General features: G+C 38.7%; 1 protein-coding gene across 6 annotated transcripts in view; it reads left to right on the plus strand.

Annotated features, from left to right (window-relative positions):
- The window catches only part of ITPRID2 (ITPR interacting domain containing 2), a 64,960-nt gene that overhangs the window by 9,595 nt on the left and 34,795 nt on the right, over positions 1-20,570 (plus strand). For all 6 annotated transcript variants that reach the window (XM_034785417.1, XM_034785413.1, XM_034785412.1 and 3 more), the window contains 7 exons: positions 3,748-3,797; positions 4,734-4,790; positions 6,881-6,920; positions 8,621-8,719; positions 9,255-9,463; positions 10,866-11,584; positions 18,112-18,184. In XM_034785417.1, the coding sequence (XP_034641308.1) occupies positions 6,910-6,920; positions 8,621-8,719; positions 9,255-9,463; positions 10,866-11,584; positions 18,112-18,184 (1,111 nt within the window). In that variant the 5' untranslated portion in view covers positions 3,748-3,797; positions 4,734-4,790; positions 6,881-6,909. The remainder of the gene's footprint in view (positions 1-3,747; positions 3,798-4,733; positions 4,791-6,880; positions 6,921-8,620; positions 8,720-9,254; positions 9,464-10,865; positions 11,585-18,111; positions 18,185-20,570) is intronic.

Below are 20,570 nucleotides of genomic sequence, written 5' to 3' on the forward strand. Positions count from 1 at the left end.
ACAGGTACTATCTTCCTGGATTGTAACTGAATTTCTTGTAACAATCTAATGCACTTTTCACTATACTGTTGCATAATCTGGACTTCTCCAAGTGTGTACAACAAAAATAGACTGATTTTATTTCTGTTTCTAGTCAATTACATGTCCTGGCTCTCAGGAGTTAGCAAAATGCCTTGTTGTTTGACATGTAAAAACACCAAAAATACTTTCCCCATAGGAATGAATGAATACATTTCTATTGTTTTTAGGTTTATATGACATTTTAGAAAATATAAATGTAGGATCAAACTTGATTGGCCAGTCTTACTTTCAGTTTTGCAGTGTATTAGTTCAAGTGAAGTGGCATCAACATTCTTGGTAATGAGCTCTGCTTGTAAGATTTATTTGTTTCAAAAGACTATCCACAATGTTGTAGTTGTAAAGAAAATGGACTTACTAGATGGCTATTTCTGTGGTATGCATTAGCAGTTTGGGACTGCAACCACTCCACATTGAAATTTCTCATCTGTCGTACAGTAGTTCATGGCTATGCAGAAGTCTCCACATAACTCCAGGCTCCACTATTTATATAAGTATATATATTTTACCTCTGTTTAGCTATTGGGGTAGAAAAGCACTCATCACATTGTGGCAATATTCATAGAGGCCTAAGAAACATCCCACTTCTGCTCCATTTCATGGAATTATCACCCCTGTAGGAAAGTCTTCCTTCATTTCTCTCAATTTTGCCAGTGTTTTGAAATGATTAAAAGAGTTTAGTGCATTTACTAAGGCTGTTTAAGATAAACGTAAAAAATCAGCTGTTTGCCCATCTTACATTGAAACAGAAAGGAGGAAATCCTCCATTTGAACTCAAGGATGGTTTTTATTTTTTGAATTTGAGTGTTTTGTTTGGCCAAAATGTCTTCTGTAATAACAACAACATAGTTTACCCTGTTGGAAAATGTTTAGGAACTTTCTCATGTAGAATATTCAGGAAAGAGGAGGTTTTGAAATGTGACGGGAAGATATTTTTTTGTTTTGAGTTTTTGAGGCACAATGGACACACTATTTAATTGCACTCTGGCTGCCAAACTATGATTTTTAACAGCCAAAGTTTTAACTGCTTCTAAAACACAATGCACGATCTTCATTAATTGTTAAAGTTTTCCTACAATAACCAATACCGGGTCAAACAAACCCAACAGAAATTTTCTACAACACGGGGAAGATGAAAAGCAGAATTCTCAGTGAAGTCCACTGTGGGCACACCCATGTGTATCTAATCTATCTGATCAGTACATAGAGCCTACAGCGATGGGCACTATGGGTAGAAAGAGGGGGGTAAATGTTTGGGGAGGTGTTGAGTAGCAGATCCCAGAGAATCCAGCATGGCATGCCCCCCACTCTTCCTGACTGCACCTAGAATGTTTGGGAGATGTCTTGTCATCTCTCTGAGGGATCTAACTCACGTTAGTTCCTTGATTCCAGTGCAAGTCAAGACTTTTATGAAGCTCTGCATTCCAGATTGTCTTTGATTTTCCATTTGTCCTTGCCCTATGTTACATCTGCTCCACACTCATGTTACTTCACTTAGGGCTGTGAAAGCAGGCAGCTTCTTCAGAGTCTGCCATAGCTGTATGGTATCCACCCCCAGTGTACAGTGTGCCTTTTCTTGAGTATGAGGATATATTGAAAGATCTCTAAAATCTCCTGTTTAGCAGCATAATGTACTTGAAAGCAAACCTGAATCAGCTGACTTATGAGCCATGCTACTGAAAATATTCCCTTAAAAACATATCCCAGTTGCTTTTCTGTTGTTCAAAGGGCTTCGATCGTTCTTATGCTCTTCTCTTTTTAAATGTACAATTTTTCAATGGAATGGACTATAAAGTGGTTGTGTATGTGTAGAAATTCAAGCAGGGATGCAGACAGATTGCTTGCCAAAGTTTCTTTTCTAGTAGCTGTTAACAGGCTGCCGAGGTGACAGGCTTAATTTTTGAGGGAGAATGCCAGTTTTGCTGCTTGCTTTTTACCATTCTCTGCCAGCCAGTGCATGCACACTACTGGCGTCAACTGAGGAAGTTGCTGCCAGCAACTTTGTCTAGCTAAAAAATAAGACATGCTGAAGTGGCCGCCAAGGAAGGAGAGGGAGAATAGAAATGTAGCCATAAAAACCGGGATATAAACAATAGGCATGGTTGTTAATTCAGAACATAAGACTTGCTGTAACTTGAATAGATTTAATAAAAAACCTAGTCACTTGAAGCCCTATTTATTCCCATGAGAGCCCCAAAATTCCAGGAGATTTGAGTTTCTAAAGGCTTATTCTGTCACCTAGCTGAGTGAATATCACTCATACTGTCATTGTTTTAATTGGCATGTCACTGTAACAAGTTATTTTTAAAGAGTCATTGTCAAAGCTTTGTGGCTTATTCCATATCAAAGGGCAACGTGTAGCAACGGTAAACTGTTCCAGAGGAACAATTTGCATTGTAAAATAAAGGGTGTGTTAGGAAACAAATACATGCTTTTCATTCCAGAATTTAGTTTTGGAACCAGAACAAATACTGTATCATGTCTTTGTTTATTTCATAGTAACTTTGGGCAATTTTCTCTGCTTGTCTAATGAAAAACCTTCACATGCCCATATATGAAGTATTCATGATGTAAACACTTAAGTCATCTGATTTGTCTTTCTTTAATCATATTTTACTTTATTTTGTGTCTTGGGTTTGTACCAAGCTGCTTTACTGCATAGCAGGTTCTTGTTAACCATTGTTTGTCTACATTAGTGGAAGCTCTGCATTAATATTTGGTCTGTTTAAAGAGCTTATGCACTGAATTAGTTTACACAAGATGAGTAATACTAACTCCATTAGGGTCCAATCCTGCTGTCAGTGGGAGTTTTGCTGTTGACTTCAAAGACCGCAGGATTGGGCCCTTCAACAAGCCTCTTTCCATTCTTGAAATAGTGATTACATCTGCCCTAGAACAAAAGTTAAAGAATTTGATCCAGTATCCGAGCTAGCAAATGTCTTGACAGATATTTTAGGTCTCAGATTGTTCTTGTTTCTGATTAGACTTTGCATTATTATTATTATTTATTACTATTACTTATTTTTAGTATTACAGTAGTGCCTGGTGGTCCTAGTCATGGACCAGGACCCCATTGTATTGCGCTTAATACAAACACAGAACAAAAATACAGTCACTGACCAAATGAATTTATAATCTGCGGGGGGAAGGGGAAGGGGTGTGTGTGTGTGTGTGTGTGTGTGTCTGTCTGTCTGCCTTTCATTCCCTTACTCACCTATCCTTAGGGTTTCAGTGTAGGAAAAACAGGTGTCAACTTTTAAAGTGTAAATGAGTTTAAAATGAATTCACTCCTGCGTAGTGCCACCGCCACCGCTCCCTATTCATTCTTGTTGGTAGTGTGGGCACAATATAACACATAATATTTTCTTTGACAACCTACAGAATGCCTGTGGCCTTCTTAACTTTTGCCTTAATCCTGATTCCTGTGTTAGCGTTCATAGGTGTGAGTGCTGCCAGTTTTATCGACCTGTTTTTTTCACAAGTGTTTATTCAGGGGGTTGGGGATTGTTTAGTAAGATATTGTCAGTCCCTATGCGTTTGTGCAGGCTTTCTGGGGGAGGAAGGCGGAAGGAGGCACAACTGCTGTTATCACAAGCTGGTTATAGCTCTGAAAGAAGGACATGAAGAAGCAACATTTTAAACTAGCGTTAACCTTTTCTGTGGTTTCAGAACGCCTTTGGGAGCCTCCCTGGATGAGCAAAGCAATCCTACATTGAAGGGTAAGAAAAAGCTCTGTGCTCTTGGATAGCTGCTTTTATTATGAACTTTTCTGCTTTCTTAGTTTATGCTTTTAAAATCAATGTATGTTAGCCAGATGCATATGTTATGGCTATCTTGATCTTGCTAAGATATTAGTATTCCTGTGCAGTTGAGGGAGAAGTTTAGGGGAGGGGGAAAGGGTCAGAATTTTTTTTCAAGAGCTGAAGTCTTTAAAAAGACTACTTCTGTGCTTCAGCTTATATATAAATGCAAAATCTCTGCAGAAGCAGTGTATGTGTGTGTGCGCGTGCATGTGTGTGTAGGAAAGGGGAAGCTAGTTAATGCACAGTCTTAGAACTAGGTCAGCTTTCGTGCTGTCTTTCTTTACTAGCTCTAACTGAAATAGCCACACCTGAAAAAATTACTATCTGAGCAGGACAAAATTTGAAAGTTCAAAGTACAACAAGAATCTGCAGGTAGTTGCAGAGCATATAAAAAAAACTCTCAGTATATACCGGTGGAAGAAAGGGGATGACTGGACTAATTTATTAACCCTGAAGCTCTGTGGTAAAATGTCTGGAGTGTAACTTAACATCCAGTGTAGGGTACTTACATTAGGTATGATACTAGGGGGTAGGTAGTTATGATTAATTAGCTTGCAATTTGACATGGAGTTGTTCTTTATCTGGCCCCTCTAATAGCTTTAGAGCCCCCTCTCACTCTTTTATCTCTTCTTTTAAAATAATCTTTTTTGTGATGTGAATAGTAACTTCAAAATACCATAGGCTTCATCTGTACATTATCAGGGTGTCAATGATAAAAGATCTGTAAAGATGTTCTGAGTAAATCCTCCAGCATTAACTCTAAGTGTTTAAACTAAAAATATTGTATGAGCTTTTGGAAAGAAAACATTACAGCACTATATAGGCGTTGAACTGCCAAATGTACATTTTCAGGCACGCTGGTGAGAAATGGAGGAAGTTTTGAAGATGACTTATCCCTGGGAGCGGAAGGTGGGTGTGGCAGGGTTATTTGACTATTAAAGCAAGTTTTTATTATTATTTATTTATTTATTTAAGTAACATTCAAGAGTTTGAATTTATTTTGAAAAGTCAGAATTTCCAATCTGGTCGAAGCCTGTTGGTAAAGCTGTCTGGAAAGCAAGAGGGAAGATGAGACATTTTTGTTTTTTTGCAACAAACCTATTTATGTATTTTCTTTCATCAAAACTTTATTTCTTTATTTTTGTCAACTTGTTGTGACCTGGCCTTTCTGCAGGGCAGAGCCAGCCTTGAAAGGGGCCTGTGTAATGAAGGGAGCAGGTGTCTGCTACTTCTTCATGTGCTTTGGTGCAAACAGCAATGAAACAGTCCAAAGTACTGGTGGAAGGAGTGCAAGCAATGAGAAAAATGACTGCGTTAATGCTTGTGCTCTCTTCGTATGGGCCAGATATGGAGGTCAGACACGTGTGCCAGTTCCATTGGAACCAGTGGGAGTGGCATGCGAGGGTTTTCTGACGGCCAAATTTGGCCTCAAGTGTTCAGCTAATAGCTGATAGTTAAGGAGGAAGGAAAGAGAAGAGAGGGTGAAAGATGGGAGAAAGAATTAAATAAACCTGGAAATAAAAACTGGTAGATAAGTGTTTAAACCAACACCCACCAAACAAAATAAAGCAAAGAGGAAGGCAGTTTAGATTTTCTGTCTGTTATGACACTTTTCCCCCTTGTATCTCCAGCTGTTGCTTTACTGTTTGTTCTGCTTGTTCTCACTAGTTCTTCTTTCCCCCTCTTTCTTTTGGAGGAGGAAGAGAGGTGGCCCCTCAGAGCAGGCTTTTTATTTTATTTTATTTTTTTAACCTCTTGACCCCAAAAATGGTGGCCTGCACAGCCTTTTGGTGATTTGAATGTTTTAAATTGCCAGAGAGATCCCCAGCTGAGTAGCTGATCTGCATTGAGGGTCCAGTGCTGAGAGCTGCCAAACATGCTCAAGTTCCATACATGCAAAGGGTGATCAGCACTTCACAGACTGGGTTCTGCTTGTCCAGCTACCCTGTGCATATATGCAGGATCAGGGGCATACAATAAGTTGACAATAATTTTTGCAATTCTAAAAAGTGTTTGAGAAATGTCAGATCTGATCTGGTATAAAAGCCCAACCCTGTTCTTATTGGAGTCAATCGCAGTCTTGCCATCAACACCACAGAAGGAGAGTTGGGCCTTGAGGGAGGAAATCATTTTTTTTTAAAGTCTTTTAAAAATAACGAGGAAAGCAATTTATTGACGGTTGACTTGATGTGATTAATTTAGTCCGTATCACTTACTGACTTAGAGTAAGTGGGATTAAAAAGATTCCTCCTAATAGACTTTTCATTTGTTATACCGCCTGCCATACAAAGGACTTGTTAGAGAAGTGTTTTATAATAATAATAATAATGGAGATATCCCATCTCCTAGAACTGGAAGGGACCTTGAAAGGTCATCGAGTCCAGCCCCCTGCCTTCCTTAGCAGGACCAAGTACTGATTTTGCCCCAGATCCCCAAGTGGCCCCCTCAAGGATTGAACTCACAACCCTGGGTTTAGCAGGCCAATGCTCAAACCACTGAGCTATCCCTCCCCCCTTTTCCCTTTGTTTTAAATAACAATCCAAGCTCTGGTCATATGACTGAAAGGGAAAAGGACAAAGCTGTTAGAGCTGGCTGAAAAATTTCAAATGTCAAAATTTTCTGAAGGTGGCAGGCAGAAAAAACGGAAACATATTTTTCAAAAAACTTTTGATCAGCTCTAAAAGGGTAGATATGGTTAATTGTGTGTGTGTATGTGTGTGTGTGTGTGTATGATTTTCTTATAAACACATACCCTGAATACAATAGATTAAAATCTTAGTGTAACAAAAAGATGGAATCAACTAACACCTATTATTACAAATGTGTATACATACTGATTGTACACTTTTATGTGTAAAGAATGGACTCTGGGAGGTGGAGTGGCATCTACAAACATATGTTGTTGGAGTCATATGTTGTTGGCTACCATTTCTTATAAATTATAAGTGCTGTTTTGCCAAAGAGCTTTATGTACAATTAATTCCTTTATTTTCCTGCAGCTAATCATCTACATCAAAGTGATGCAAAAATGGAAACATGGTAAGTATCTCACTTTTGTTTTGTTTTAGGGAAATATTGAAATAAAATGATATGAACTATGAGGTAAAGGTAAACGAGGCAGTCTCAGTACTAAAACCATTCCATGCAGAAGAGTTTATTCCTACAAAGAAGACGTCACTAATAATATGGGGAAAACAGACTTTAATACTCGCAAAAATGTATTCCATAAATATGTTACTTTACTTCTATCACATTTAATCTGGAGTTTAAAGTAAAAGGGGGAAATCTCTGAACACAAAGCAACACTTCTGCAAGAGATAAGTGGCTTACTTCAGTTCCCTCACCCGCCACTCAAATGCCCGATCTATTTCTGGACAGTGTCAGGGGAAAACCGCTCCTTGTTTCAACCTTTGAGATGGAAGCTTGGCTAGAAAAAGCCTCTTTTTTGGGGAGTAAGGGGGGCAGGTGACTGTACTGGGAGAAAGCCTCTATGGAATGCCTCCTACTTACCCCCAAAGTGATGCTCTAAGTGCAGTCAGAGCCCAGCTACACAACAAGTAGACTCAGGCTACATCTACGCTACAGCCGGGATTGACGCTGTGAGATTGATCCACCGGCGGTCGATTTAGCGGGTCTAGTGAAGATCCGCCAGATCGACAGCAGATTGCTCTCCAGTCGACCCTGTACTCTACCCCTGATGAGAAGAGTAAGACAAATCAACGGGAAGATTTCTCCTGTTGACATCCCGGGGTAACTCGACCTAAGGTACGTCGACTCCAGCTACGTTATTCATGTAGCTGGAGTTGCGTAGTGTAGGTCTACTTCCCGAGGTAGTGTAGACATAGCCTAAGACCTTTTGCTACTTCATCTCAGTTAGGCCCAGTAACATCCCTTGTATAAATGGACCTAGCTGCTCTGTGTTCCCTTAGCTCCTGAGGTGACTATTCTGCCAGATTGCTTGCAAGTGAAACTCCCATTGTCTAATGATTAAAAATCTACATTTCTAAAACGGGTGGTGATGCTGATGCCGTGCAGGGAAAGTAATTTAGTCTGTACGACACTGGAAAATGCTGAGCCAGCACCAGTTGCTGGGGATGTAGGGAGGAGATAGTCTGGGACTGGGGAGGAGAAATCAGGGTGGAAGTCTTGGTTGGAGCTAGTCCCATTCCATTTCCCCCAATTTGGAAGCACAACCAATTCCCAGGCTTGTCTGGGAGGCTTCCCCTGCTTCATGCAGCTCATGGGCCGCAATCCATGCCTTGCACCAGGAAGCAGCAGAGGTTAGGCAGTTGGAATCAGCATCTGAGAGGTGAGGTAACACAAGCAGCAAGCCGAGGCCAGTTCCAGTGTGAAGAGGCGGTCCCATGGGGGAGGTAAGGGAGTGGAGAACATAAGCCTACTGAAGTAAGGGATACTTTTGATACTTCTGGGTGGGCTTAAAGGAGGGTGAGAGCAGGAAGGGAAATGGGACTGTTTTGTAGGAGATTGCAGTGGTGTTTTATCAGTTTGTATCCCTTGCTTTAGGATTCTCAGAGTGTATATACCTTTTTTATTAAGGGGCTAAGGTTTAATTATTTCAGTGTATTTATAAAATGAGACCTAGCTACTGTAAACCAGATAATACTGAACAGGAAAAGAAATTCTCTGAGAGTGGAGATTTAGGTTTTCCTTAAAGACTGAGAATTGAATCACTGCAAGGAACCAGTTCATCATGTCAGTATTGTCCATTTGTATGACAGCAATGGTATGTTGGCTAAGGAGAGGAGACATCAATTCCACCAGAAGGGGAGAAGTATGAATTCCACTGGTTCTGGGAGAAGCAGTGCGACGGTTTCAAGGTAAAAGAACTATACTTTGGAGGATATGGCAAAGTTCAGTGGGATTTATCATTCTTTTTCTTCCAATAGTTACTTCTTTTATCCCTAAAATAGATGGACTTGGCTTGATTTATATGTATTATTGTGCTTAGTAGCAAAAGAGGGATTATTAATTTGGTTATTTGAAAGAACTCGACATTTCTTTCCAGTTGTGGCTCTCAGGAAATAAGGACAATTGGGCCAGAACCCTGGAAATGCCTGAACTTTAGAAGCATTTCAGATTTCAAGACCTTTGGGTTAAGGGTTGGATTTATAAATAAATATATAAAACGTTTGTATCTGAACATTGACTGGGTTCATCTCGCTAATGGCTTGAACAGAAATGCCAGGTGTAAACGCCTCCAAAACTTGTGACTTGGGCCCATTGCACTAAGCTGCAGGAGACAAAATTTCAGTAGGGCACAGATTGGGGGGCTGAAATAGCAACCAGACTGAAGGGATCATGTCCTGAAGAGAGCCATTGTGTAGAAAAATCTCTTGTTTTTCATTTGTCTAGTGTTTCTGAATTACTGGATCTTTATGAGGAAGACCCTGAAGAAGTACTCTATAACCTTGGATTTGGAAGAGATGAACCAGATATTGCTTCTAAAATCCCATCAAGATTTTTTAATTCATCATCGTTTGCCAGAGGGATTGATATCAAAGTGTTTTTGAATGCCCAAATGCAGCGCATGGAAGTGGAAAATCCAAATTTTGCTTTAACAAGTAAGTATACTTTTAAAGTGAAGGTTATTTTAAGCTTTTAAAATTTTGTAAACAACCAGAAAAGGGAACCTGTAGACTGGTATTCTGTAAAGCTTTTATAGTCTCAGGGCCCAATTTTGGTCCTATTGAGACTCAACAGTAAAACTCCAGTTTAATTGTAACTATTCCAAGATGTGATGTGTACGTGTTTGGGCAGGTTTTTGGGGTGGGGAAGGAAGGTGCCCCATCATTATCCTTCACCTTCTGAGTTGTATGTTGGTCTTCTTGTGAGTCTCTTTCATTTCAATTTGAAAGCACTGAAACAAGCTACAACAAAAACATTCTAAGAGACTTTTCTTGTCCTGTAGATACTTAAGGTGAGATTTTAAAAAGTGCTCTGTGTTGACCTAATTCTGTTCCCATTGAAGGCAGTGGTAAAACTCCTATTGACTTCACTGGAAGCACAGTTAGGCCAAAGCTGAGCCTTCTGAGAACCCCGCCATTGGTGTGCAGCGCATCAAAATAGTATTGAAAGAGGGTGGGGAAAATAGAGTAATTGAGGCACTCTATTACAGCAGTATTTGGAGTGGGAAAAGCTGACTAAGTGTTGTCAGTACTCACAATTTTATTTTACCTGTGTTTCTGTACTTAATGTATTTATAAGGGCTCTCCCTACCTTTCTCTTTCTACAGTTATAAAGTACTCTTACAAACTTCCAATTGTTAAGGGTCAAGGGATCACTTGTGGTTTTCAGTACTAGGCAGCATTATAACCACTCTTGAGAGTCCTTGATAATTTCAGAAAGAGGCATGTTGGGGTTGCCCTTTTATAATATCATGAAGACAGCCTATATTTCTAGGTAACTCTTAATGTTCTTAAACTAGCATTTACATACCATGTCATACAAAGAATCAATACCTCTTTATACCACAAGACTCTAAATTTAATGTGTAGAGGCCAAGCTTATACATAAATAAAATATTGTCTATACATTTTTAAAATTTTGACCTTAGAAATCAGCTTTGATATAAGTGTGTATTATAATACATTCCTAACGTGTTGCTAATATACTCTTGAAATCATATATCAGGACAGGTGATCTCACTTTTACGAAAGTCTCAGAACATAGACCTGAATAAAAATGGATGATCATAAAGATGAGGGTTCACAACATCCAAAGTGAATTTTGATGTTAATTTTAGATAAGGGAGAGAGATGTTCTTTGGATAATGCAGATATTTGGGGTTCAGAAATCTGGCTTTACCTGTGCACTGTAAGTTGTGGTGGTTTTGTTTACTCATTCCAGAGAGAAGAATTAGTTGCAAGTCCTAAGACATTCTTAGTTAGACTGTACAAATATTAGACACAATACCATCAATTGTTCTCTCAAAAATTTAACTTGTGCTTTGTTCTTGTGCTTCAGGTCGTTTTCGTCAGATTGAAGTGCTTACTACTGTGGCCAATGCTTTTTCTTCCTTATATTCCCAAGTTTCTGGGACTCCTTTGCAGAAAATTGGCAGCATGAATTCAGTGTCTTCCAACAAAGAGACCTCCAACCCTGCTCCTTTAAATCGAAGCAATACTGCAAGTCGTTTAATGAAGACCCTATCAAAACTCAGTCTGTGTGTACCCCAGCAGGCAGGCGAAAGTACCAGCTGCACAACTCCCCCAGCTGTTGAAAAAGGGAAAATGTCACCTGACCAAGAGACTGAAGAAAAAGATTTAAAAAATGAATCAAAATTACCAAAACACTTAAAAAAGAAAGATTCTCCATCTCTGGCTACAGTAAAAGAGGAGATACCTAGTAATCAGACCAATATTATAGACATACTTAATGACACAACTCTTTCTGCTGGAATTAGTGACAAACAAGGAACTCAGGATGATAATGTGCCTCACACAGATGAACAAAAGAATGACTCTCCAAGTCACCAGAATAGATTGTCTGAAGAATCTGGTATTGTGGACTCCTCCAATCTCAGTAGCGATGCTAATATATCTACGAATAATGAGCTTGAAAATAGCACTGAGCTGCAAAATCCATCTACATCAACTCCAGATAAAGAACCTTGTGCTCCCATAGCATCTCCATCCATAACTATTCTAAAGCTACCGCAGAAGGACTCCTTTGAGATGGAAGAGGTAGGTGGAAAGAAATGACCTTATTTTGCACCGAGTTGACATAACCTTTGTTGTTCCCTATACTGACACAGGAAACATTGAGACAAGACAGTCCTTAAACCAAACAAACCCAAAAGGCTGGTAAAATAGAAGGTTGTTTGACGTGCAGCTCCATGCCAGGAAAATATATTCTTTTAAACTGATTTTTGATTTTGCATGCAGCATTTTTGTGGGTGTTTTTAGCTAAGCTTCTAGTTTTTCCTGTATCATTTTAATTACTGTTTTCCTTCTAAAAAGTCTAACTTATTTAAAAAAAAAAATCTAATTTTCTCTCTATTTAGTAACCACTTACAATTGAGTAGTAGTATCAGTTTAAATCTGAACTGAAATAGATATTAAAAAAACGCCTAAAAATTGTTAGCTATTATACCCTTCAACAGAATACATAGGTTAGAAAAATGGTCTGAAACAGTAAGGCAAAAACCTCAGCTGGTATAAGCTGACATAGCTCCATTGATGTCAATGAAACTAGACTGACTTACAGCAGGCCTGGTTTTAGCCTAGTTCCTCCATTTATTTGCCTGCTGTGATTTGAGTTAGTGGTTCTGAGTTTGCTCTACTAGTAGTGGAAGCAACATAGCTCCCTGCTCTGCTGAGTGTTAGTGATATCACATGTTCTAGGAGAGTTAGGAACATTAGCTTACATCTTAACAGGCGATAAAACCTTTCACTTCCATGTTAGTGAAATGATCTTTTTTACATTTTGGAAAGGGAGAACTGCTCACAGTAATTAGAGGTTGCAGAATCCCATTAGGTCATCTCACTCAGTGGTTCTCAACCTTTTTTTCATTTGCGGACACCTAACAATTTTGAATAGAGGTGCAGACTCTTTTGGAAAGCTTAGACATAGTCTGTGGTCCCCCAGGAGGCTTCACACCACAGGTTGAAAACCACCATTCTATGGTAAGAGCAGTCTTTCGCGGACCCCTTAGTTGTCATCTGAGGACCCCCAGAGGTCTGCAGACCATAGGTTGAGAGCCACTGATCTAACTCACTCTCCACCGTGCAGGAATTTCCCCTCCAATATAGTCTACAGTGGTTTGTCAGGTGACCCTTTTAAATGCCCCAGAATGATGGCGCCCGCACCATTTTCCTCAGGAGACTATTCTAATGGATTTCACTGTTGGGAAGTGACTTTTTCTGATAATCAATTTAAATTGTCTTTATTTTTCATTTCTTTGAATTCAGGTAGCTTGCAGTCCCTGGCAAAGCTTACCACTTCTGCATTCCAAACAATTCCTTCCTGTCAGAAAGAACTAGATGGTTTATTCTCTGACCAGACTGTATACTTTTTGGATCAAGTCCTTTAACTCATAACTTACAGGCCCCCAAAGTTTCCACTTACAAATTCCTCAAGAAAAATATTGCTTGATTACCAAATTTTCATTTAGTATGATCTAAAAATGATGCCGTATAATCAAGTATCCTGCCTCCAGCAGTGGGCTAGTCCCTTTATTACCCCCATAAAAATTCTAGCAAAATATTTCAGTGATGGTTGTCCTGGAGGGATATTCTATCCCAGTTCCCTGTATGTGGTCTTTTAGACTCATGAGGTTTGTGTTGTAATCCAGTGAATGCAGAAACTAGTCGTCACACTGGAGATAACAATACTGCATGGACTTCCTACTCATACTAGTAATTATAAGATTTGTCTACTGAGTTATGGATTAACAGATGTTTTGTGAGAGCTTTTCAATGGACACTGTCAAGTAGCTTAGTCTCCAAATTTGACCTATTTTAAGTTGTCATTTCTAGTGACGATGAAAATCCTTCAGAATTTAAATGTAATATCTTTGTTGATGTGATTTTTAAAAAAAAAAACAAACAAAAAATCTCCCACCCCCTGGATTGAAAAACACAAACCGCATATAACAAGGATTGTGTGTCTTCTTTTCAAGTAGGACTTAACAAATTCTATGTCTGCTGCTATGTTGGCACTGGAAAAGCGTGAAGCTTTTGTAACATAACCAAGGAAAACTTGGCCGTTGTTAGGTTTTATTACACAAATGAAGATCAGATTGTATTCGCAAATCTGAGATGATTTTTTTTCTTTTGCAATTCTGGGCCAATATAGGAGGATAGGGTGAAATGACATAAAACTTGGTGTCTTCCACTGAATTTTCCTTTGAGTTGGACTCGAAGGAAAACATGACCCAAAACTGAAAAAGGGACAGCTGAAACCTCTGCAACCCAAAACTGATGAGTTTGTGCAGCTCTAGTTAACATTGCAACCTGTGTCACCAGTGCATAAACACAGCTGTTTTAGCATGATGAAGTACGATGTAGGATGGAGTTGTGGTGAGTTTTTGTTTATACAGTAAGAGTATATACATTTCAACTGCTTTCTAATCCCCAGGAGGGATTCTTATTTTTCTTCAGCAAAACTGAACGTTATCTGGTAATTTTAATTTTATTTTCCTGCATTTTAAAGAGGGTACAATGAACAATAAACAATATTAGAAGCAATGAAAATAACTCTTCACCCACTCTTTCCTAAGCTTTGTTTGGAATGTATTCCTACACATAAGAAAGATGACAAATCTATTAAGGAAGCTCTTCCCATGCTTTTAATGCTTAGTTGGTCAACTCCATTAGGAAGGCTGTCGCTGTAAAGCTAGCCAGAGTGAGAGTTTTTCAGAGCAGGATTTCCCTCAAGCAACCTCTCTTCAGTTAGCCAATTAGATTCACTAAGGTCTGTCTCATGCTTCAATATTGGCTAAAAAGGTTGGAAGGAGTAATGGGCTTGTTTTGCGAGGCAGCACACTTGGATTGCAAACACAACTGATCCAGTAGCACAGCCAAGGTCAGGAGGTGGAAGGCATTTAAGATGAAAAGGAGATTGGCAGTTGAAAGGCAGAGCCTAGCCATCAGAAACAAAGAGAGGGGAAGAGAACCAAGATGTCTTTCCTGGAAGACCAGTGCAATCAAAGAGCCTGTAAGACTGACTTTTCTCAATTTTTTTAAAAAAAGTAAACCAATTTAATTAAAATATTTATTTCCTGCTATGTAACTTGTCTTAAACAAGTAGCTGTATTTTGCAAAATAGCAGGAATTGTGTTGAATCAGTCTTACTTTTTCTTTGAGGGGGTGGAATCGGGGCCCATGATGCTAGATTTAGGCTTCTACTATGCTAGGGGCACATGCAACAAAAAGTCCCTGCCACAAAGAATTTATTATCTAAGTACGGATTATACCTAATCAAAGTATAAAATGAGAGATAACAGGTGGATAAAACCAAGAGACGAGTAAGAGTGAGGTTGGTTATGATTAGTGCAGTAAACAGCAGCCATGCCTTACATGCATTACTGCAATGTCCCTCACTCAAACTGTTCTAGATGTTCCCTCCCATAGAGGTTAGAATGTTCGAAAGGATTGCTGAGCTCTGCTTCAGTGAATCACTTCTCATTCCCAAAGCTGCCAAGAAAGATAATAGAAATGATCAGTTACTGATAATTAATAACTGGTAGCTGATTGTGAGCTAATTGAGCCCAATAAGTTTTGAAGAAATAGCTTTTCTTGTATCTCATTCTCATGGTCTTATAATTGGAATTTTCCAAACTGCCTTTCCAGCAGATGAAAACATCAGCTATTGTGCAAGTTATGTTGCATTCATTTTTTCCTATAAGGCACTCTTTAAAACACTTCATATCTAAATTTTAAATGGCATTGCTCAGTTTAAAGTAAATAGAGTTGCACTTGCTTACATTGGGGTTAAAGTGGCCTAAAATTTTGCTGAGCAAAAATATTAAATGCACAGGACTTGGACCTGCAGTCCTCAGGCAAGAAGTCATGTCGTGAGCTGAATAAAGCATTTTAGGTCCCGTGCTGCATTGAAGATGCTCAGCAGTCTTCAGATCTTAAGATCTTTGACAAAGGTAGAGCAAAGTGTTTTGAATCTTTTTTTCCCCCTGAAGCACATTCTATCTTTGAAATAATGTATCAGTTTCTGTTTTCTCATAAGTAAAGCTCAAGCTGCTCCTGCTTGTTTAATTTGTATCCTATGTCATTTTAAATGCTATAATTAAGCAAAGAGCCAGTTTTTCACCTCATGCTTTGAGAAATCTCCATGTTCCTTTTAAGAAGTCCTTTTGAAGTTTCCATTTTAATAAATTGGAGTTTCATAAGACATGCTCTGATTTTAATAGAAAACAGAAACAAGGCCATTTTATCAGTGCTTAACATCTTAAGTCTCCACGTCAAACTGTGAAAGTTGAGAAGTGGGTGAACTCGGGTCAAGTGCGAACAAAGATCTCCTTTATTTACAAAGACACTTCAGTGGCTGACTTTTTTCCCCAGTAAAATATAATATAAATATTTCAATATGGAATATCATGAGTTAAAGTAATCTGTGAAACTATAAAGGAATCAAATGCTCTTCAAAAAAAATTGTTTTCTCTTCTTGGCACTCTTATTTCCAACATGGTGCAACAGTGATAGCAGAGATTATAGCTTGAATACGTTAAAATGTAACTATTTTAGTTACTGAAGAATATATAGTAGCTTCTGTGATCATATTATCTTTTTCATTCTAAGATTTATTTTTTTTCCTCTTGACGTTGCAGCTGGATGTACTTTAGACAGCCATAAATTCTCTTAGGTCTGGTTTATACTACCCGCCTGAATCGGCGGGTAGAAATCGACCTCTCGGGGATCGATTTATCGCGTCCCGTTGGGACGCGACAATCGATCCCCAAATCGGCGCTCTAACTCCACCAGCGGAGGTGGTAGTAAGCGCCGCCGACAAAAAGCGGCAGAAGTCGATTTTGCCGCCGTCCTCACAACGGGGTAAGTCGGCTGCAATACGTCTAATTCAGCTACGCTATTCACGTAGCTGAATTTGCGTATCTTAAATCGACTCCCCGCTGTAGTGTAGATGTACCCTTAGTGATGTGGTCATGGATTCTACCCAGCCAACTTAATTAACAAATAGGGGAAAGTTGTTCTTTGAGGAATTGATTATAGCAGGAGATTGCAATCCCAATTCCTCATTTAAGGACAACTAGAGGATTTGAAAATTCCTCCCAAGGATGAGTTCCTTTGGAATTGCTACTTTACTCTAACTAATCTTTTGTGGAATAGTTTGTGTGGTAATTTTAAATATGTTATATCCATTTTCATATTACGCAGTTACAGCCTGAACTTCTTTTTCAGTAGCCTGTATTTTGAGAAGACGATTATTTTACCTCTTGGGACAGTCTACACAGTCAGGAGGAACAGATCTGATGCTGTTCTTAATGTAGAGTTTAATCCCATTTGAAGTCAGTAGGAGCTGCTATCTTTTTCCCACTGAAGTCAAGGGCAGACCCGTAGACTGAGTACTTCCTGAATCTCCTGTACTTGAGAAAATGTATTTAGCATTTTGCTTTATTCTTGCAGCAAAGATCATGTCAGTGTAAATATATTTTTTGCTTTTGACAAATACATTTCAAAAATGAGCAAAATGCCAATTTGTATGTGAAATATATATGTATTTAGCGAATCTAGCTACGGATGCAGTTGGAAGTTTCTCTCCTTGTTAATTTTGAATTTAGTTAGACTAGTACATTAGTGTGGGTTTTTATTTTTACAGTCTAGCCTTGCATGCGAACTAATGGATCTTTTGTTACATACAAAAAAGAAAATGTATTAGGGCTTTCAAACAAGACAAAGGCCTTTCTGTTGAGATTTTAAACATATTCTTTTCATTGTTTGAACGGTCGTCTGAGAACTGTTTACTTAACAATAAGTTTTACTGTTTTGCAAAAGGACTAAGCAGTAGGATTAATTTTCCATGGTATGTAATTTGAAGTTTCCCATTTGGAATCTTCATGACTTACAACAGGCTATCTTCCATTTTATGTACTGGGAAACACAAGAAGCATTTCTACAAATAATAATCTATCTAAGTATGGCTGCAATCCCAACAGGAGCTGAACTCTTCCTAAGAAGAACTCCTTAAACTCATGTTGCAGTGAAATACTCATCACCTTGCAAGATGACACTAGGGAGTGTGTTTACTTCAAGATGGCCACTTGTTTCACTACTCTAAATGTATTTTATTCACACATCATGCTTCTTATTCATGCAAGGGACTAAAAATAACTGCATTTCCCAATGGGGATGAAATAATGTGAATGGAAAGAGCAATGTACCATGGTAAAGATAGAATTACATTACTATTTTAGTCTTATGTCAAAGACTAATAAGATTCTCAATATTGACAGAATATTGTCACAGGATGGTGACCTAGTGTTTATGGGAATTAATGTAAGGTGAGGCAGAGGCATTATTTTGCAAAACTGGAGGCATTGTTACAGTTATCTTAAATGCTAAATTAAGAATATTTTAATTTTGCAAGGTAAGATATATTAGAATAACTGTTTCTACCTGTCATTGCAGACCTGGTGGATAAAAAAAGATTGTCTGAAACTGTATACACTGTACACAATCTGAGGTGCAGGAACACGTTCCACTGGTATAACTAAATCTACAAATCTCCTCTCTTCTAGATTCAAAGCACAGAGGGAGAAACACCACATGTTCCAACTTCTTACCAGTTACACTTGAACAAATCAAGAAAAGGTGAGTAGACTTCCAGTTCTCGAAGCCAGTGCAATCCTAAGAGTGTCTCTGAATCTTGAAGTGCTGACTCGAGGATTTAAAACTACTTAAGTAGTAATCCTTCCAAAAAAAAAAAAAAAAAAAAGCTGGATGGGGGGAGAGGAGGGGAGGGAATGCTTTTCAACTAAGTTTAAAATCACAGAAGATAATTGCAAAGTGGCACCCTAAAATTACAGGAGATGAGGCAGCTCTATAACCTCAATTAATGTTATGACTTTTGTACCATTCATGATGGTGCAGCGAAACTGAAATGATAATTCAGGTTGTAGGGTTTTTCCTATCCAGATCTTGTAATTTAAGATTCCCATTTAAATTAAAATTATATTGTTTTAAACCTAAATTGTATGGTATATCCAGCTTTTTACTATTTGCTATGCTACAGCTGCATTTTGACTACACAAAGGGCCAAAATGAATGCACTAGGTGGAAGTCCTAGTTCTTCAGATGGCAAACTCCCTGAACCGGATTATGTAGCAAATTTATTGCATGCTTTCATCTTGAATGACATTATTTTATATTTTGGGCGGGAAGAGGGGCAAGGCAGAGGTTTAAGTTCATTTTATCATTGTTATTACTTCTCATGAAAAGCTGGCATATGAAGTTTAGTCTCCAGCTGATGCATGTGTAACTAATAAAAGACTAGTCCCTGATGTATTAAGTGAATGGCTCTTTTAGGGACTATATATATGGACACCTGATCACGCCCCAGCAAAAACTAAAGAGAGACAGAAATCTGTTTAAAGCAACAATTTAAGAGATTAACAAATTTAAGTTGTATAATATGAGGTGGTCTTCTAACAGCTGTAGACGTGCATTCAGTATGTTTGAGGATACCTTGAAGTGAACTCTGAAGATTGAAAACCTAATAAGAATGGTTTCCTGTATAGGTACTGCAGTATTTCCCATAATACATGTACAGTTGCATTGACTACTACTCCTCCGTTGTGAAAGGTAGGACAGGAAGAGAGAAGGTGACGGAAGTTCTGTCAGTAACCAACCTTTTCACGGCATCCCCATCTTGGTTTATTTTTTCCTCAGGATTGTACACACGTATGGTATACCTGTCTTTAGGTACATTTGATATTTGTCCCCAGGTAAAAAGTCCCCAGGTAAAAAGCTCTGTGCAGTTTGTATGGTAAAAATCTGATTTTTTTGAAAGGGTTTCCTGTTTGTCAGGTCTTCACCAACATTGAAGGAAGTTCAAAGCCTTGGGTACTTGCACTTTTTCCACCCAAAACAAAGTCTTCTATTTCTAACTAAAGGTGTGTTATATAGACCTCCACCCACCTCAGGAAAAAAAATGTGCCCAAAACCCTGCATAAACTTGGTGCTCATGAAAGGTGCCAGACAGCCCTGGCAATGAAAAACTTCTGTATAGCCACAGAACTGGTATAATTGGCAACAGCAGTGCATGCTTTCCCATATTGTCCCTCCACTGTGCTTCAACTCAGTTCTGGGAACACCTGCATAGAAGTGAAAGAATGGTGAATTTTCCAAGCCTATGCACATTATCGGCTGAATCTACCAAGAAGGGTGCTAATTGTGATGGGGACAGCTACTATCTGCTAGAAAGTAGTCTGAGCCCAAATATTTATTTCACATAGGACACAAAATAACTGCCAAACCACGGCAGACTTTGTGTCATTATCATACTGCAAGCCATGTACTTCCCTGTTTTGTTAAACATTTACCTTTATTGATCGTTGGGTCAGTTCTAAACATAAAAGTTGAGACTATTCCCAAACATTAGTTTCTTAGTGTAAGAATCTTACAAGACCATACCAATTTAGTGAAGCTCCAAGAAGAGAAGCATTTTAGGTGACTAGTGATTTTTGGGTGCTCAAATTGAGACAAGGGGTCTGATTTCAGAGGGCAAGTGCTCAATAAATATGGAGGCACCAAAAACTACTAGTTGTGTTGGAAAAAAACTTGGTACTGTTTCTGAACAAGAGTCGTAGCCTTGCTAGGGATCCCTTAGCTCAGTTCAGCTCTGAGTGGAAACCCTAATTGGTGTTACAACGTATTTGCTGTTAAGTAGTTTAACATAGACTAACCTGTTTCAGTGGCATGGTTCTATTATACATAAGCACCCAAACCAGAAATACATATTTCACATGTACTCTTCACAGACGCAGGCCTGTGTCTGTTTTTGGAAGGATATTTCTCTGTCCACACCAGAGTGGTGCCATTCAGAACCGAATGTTATGAATTTATGGGATATAAAAGGAGAAGATACTTATAATGACATTGTACTTCTAAAAGGAGGACTGTGGCTGCTTTCTCTGACTTGTTTGTTGTACTTTGCAAAACATTTTTAAGAGCGTCTGCAGTAAAATGTACAATATTT

The sequence above is a fragment of the Trachemys scripta genome, chromosome 11 (genome assembly GCF_013100865.1).
Source record: "Trachemys scripta elegans isolate TJP31775 chromosome 11, CAS_Tse_1.0, whole genome shotgun sequence".
Classification (NCBI taxonomy): Eukaryota; Metazoa; Chordata; order Testudines; family Emydidae; genus Trachemys; species Trachemys scripta.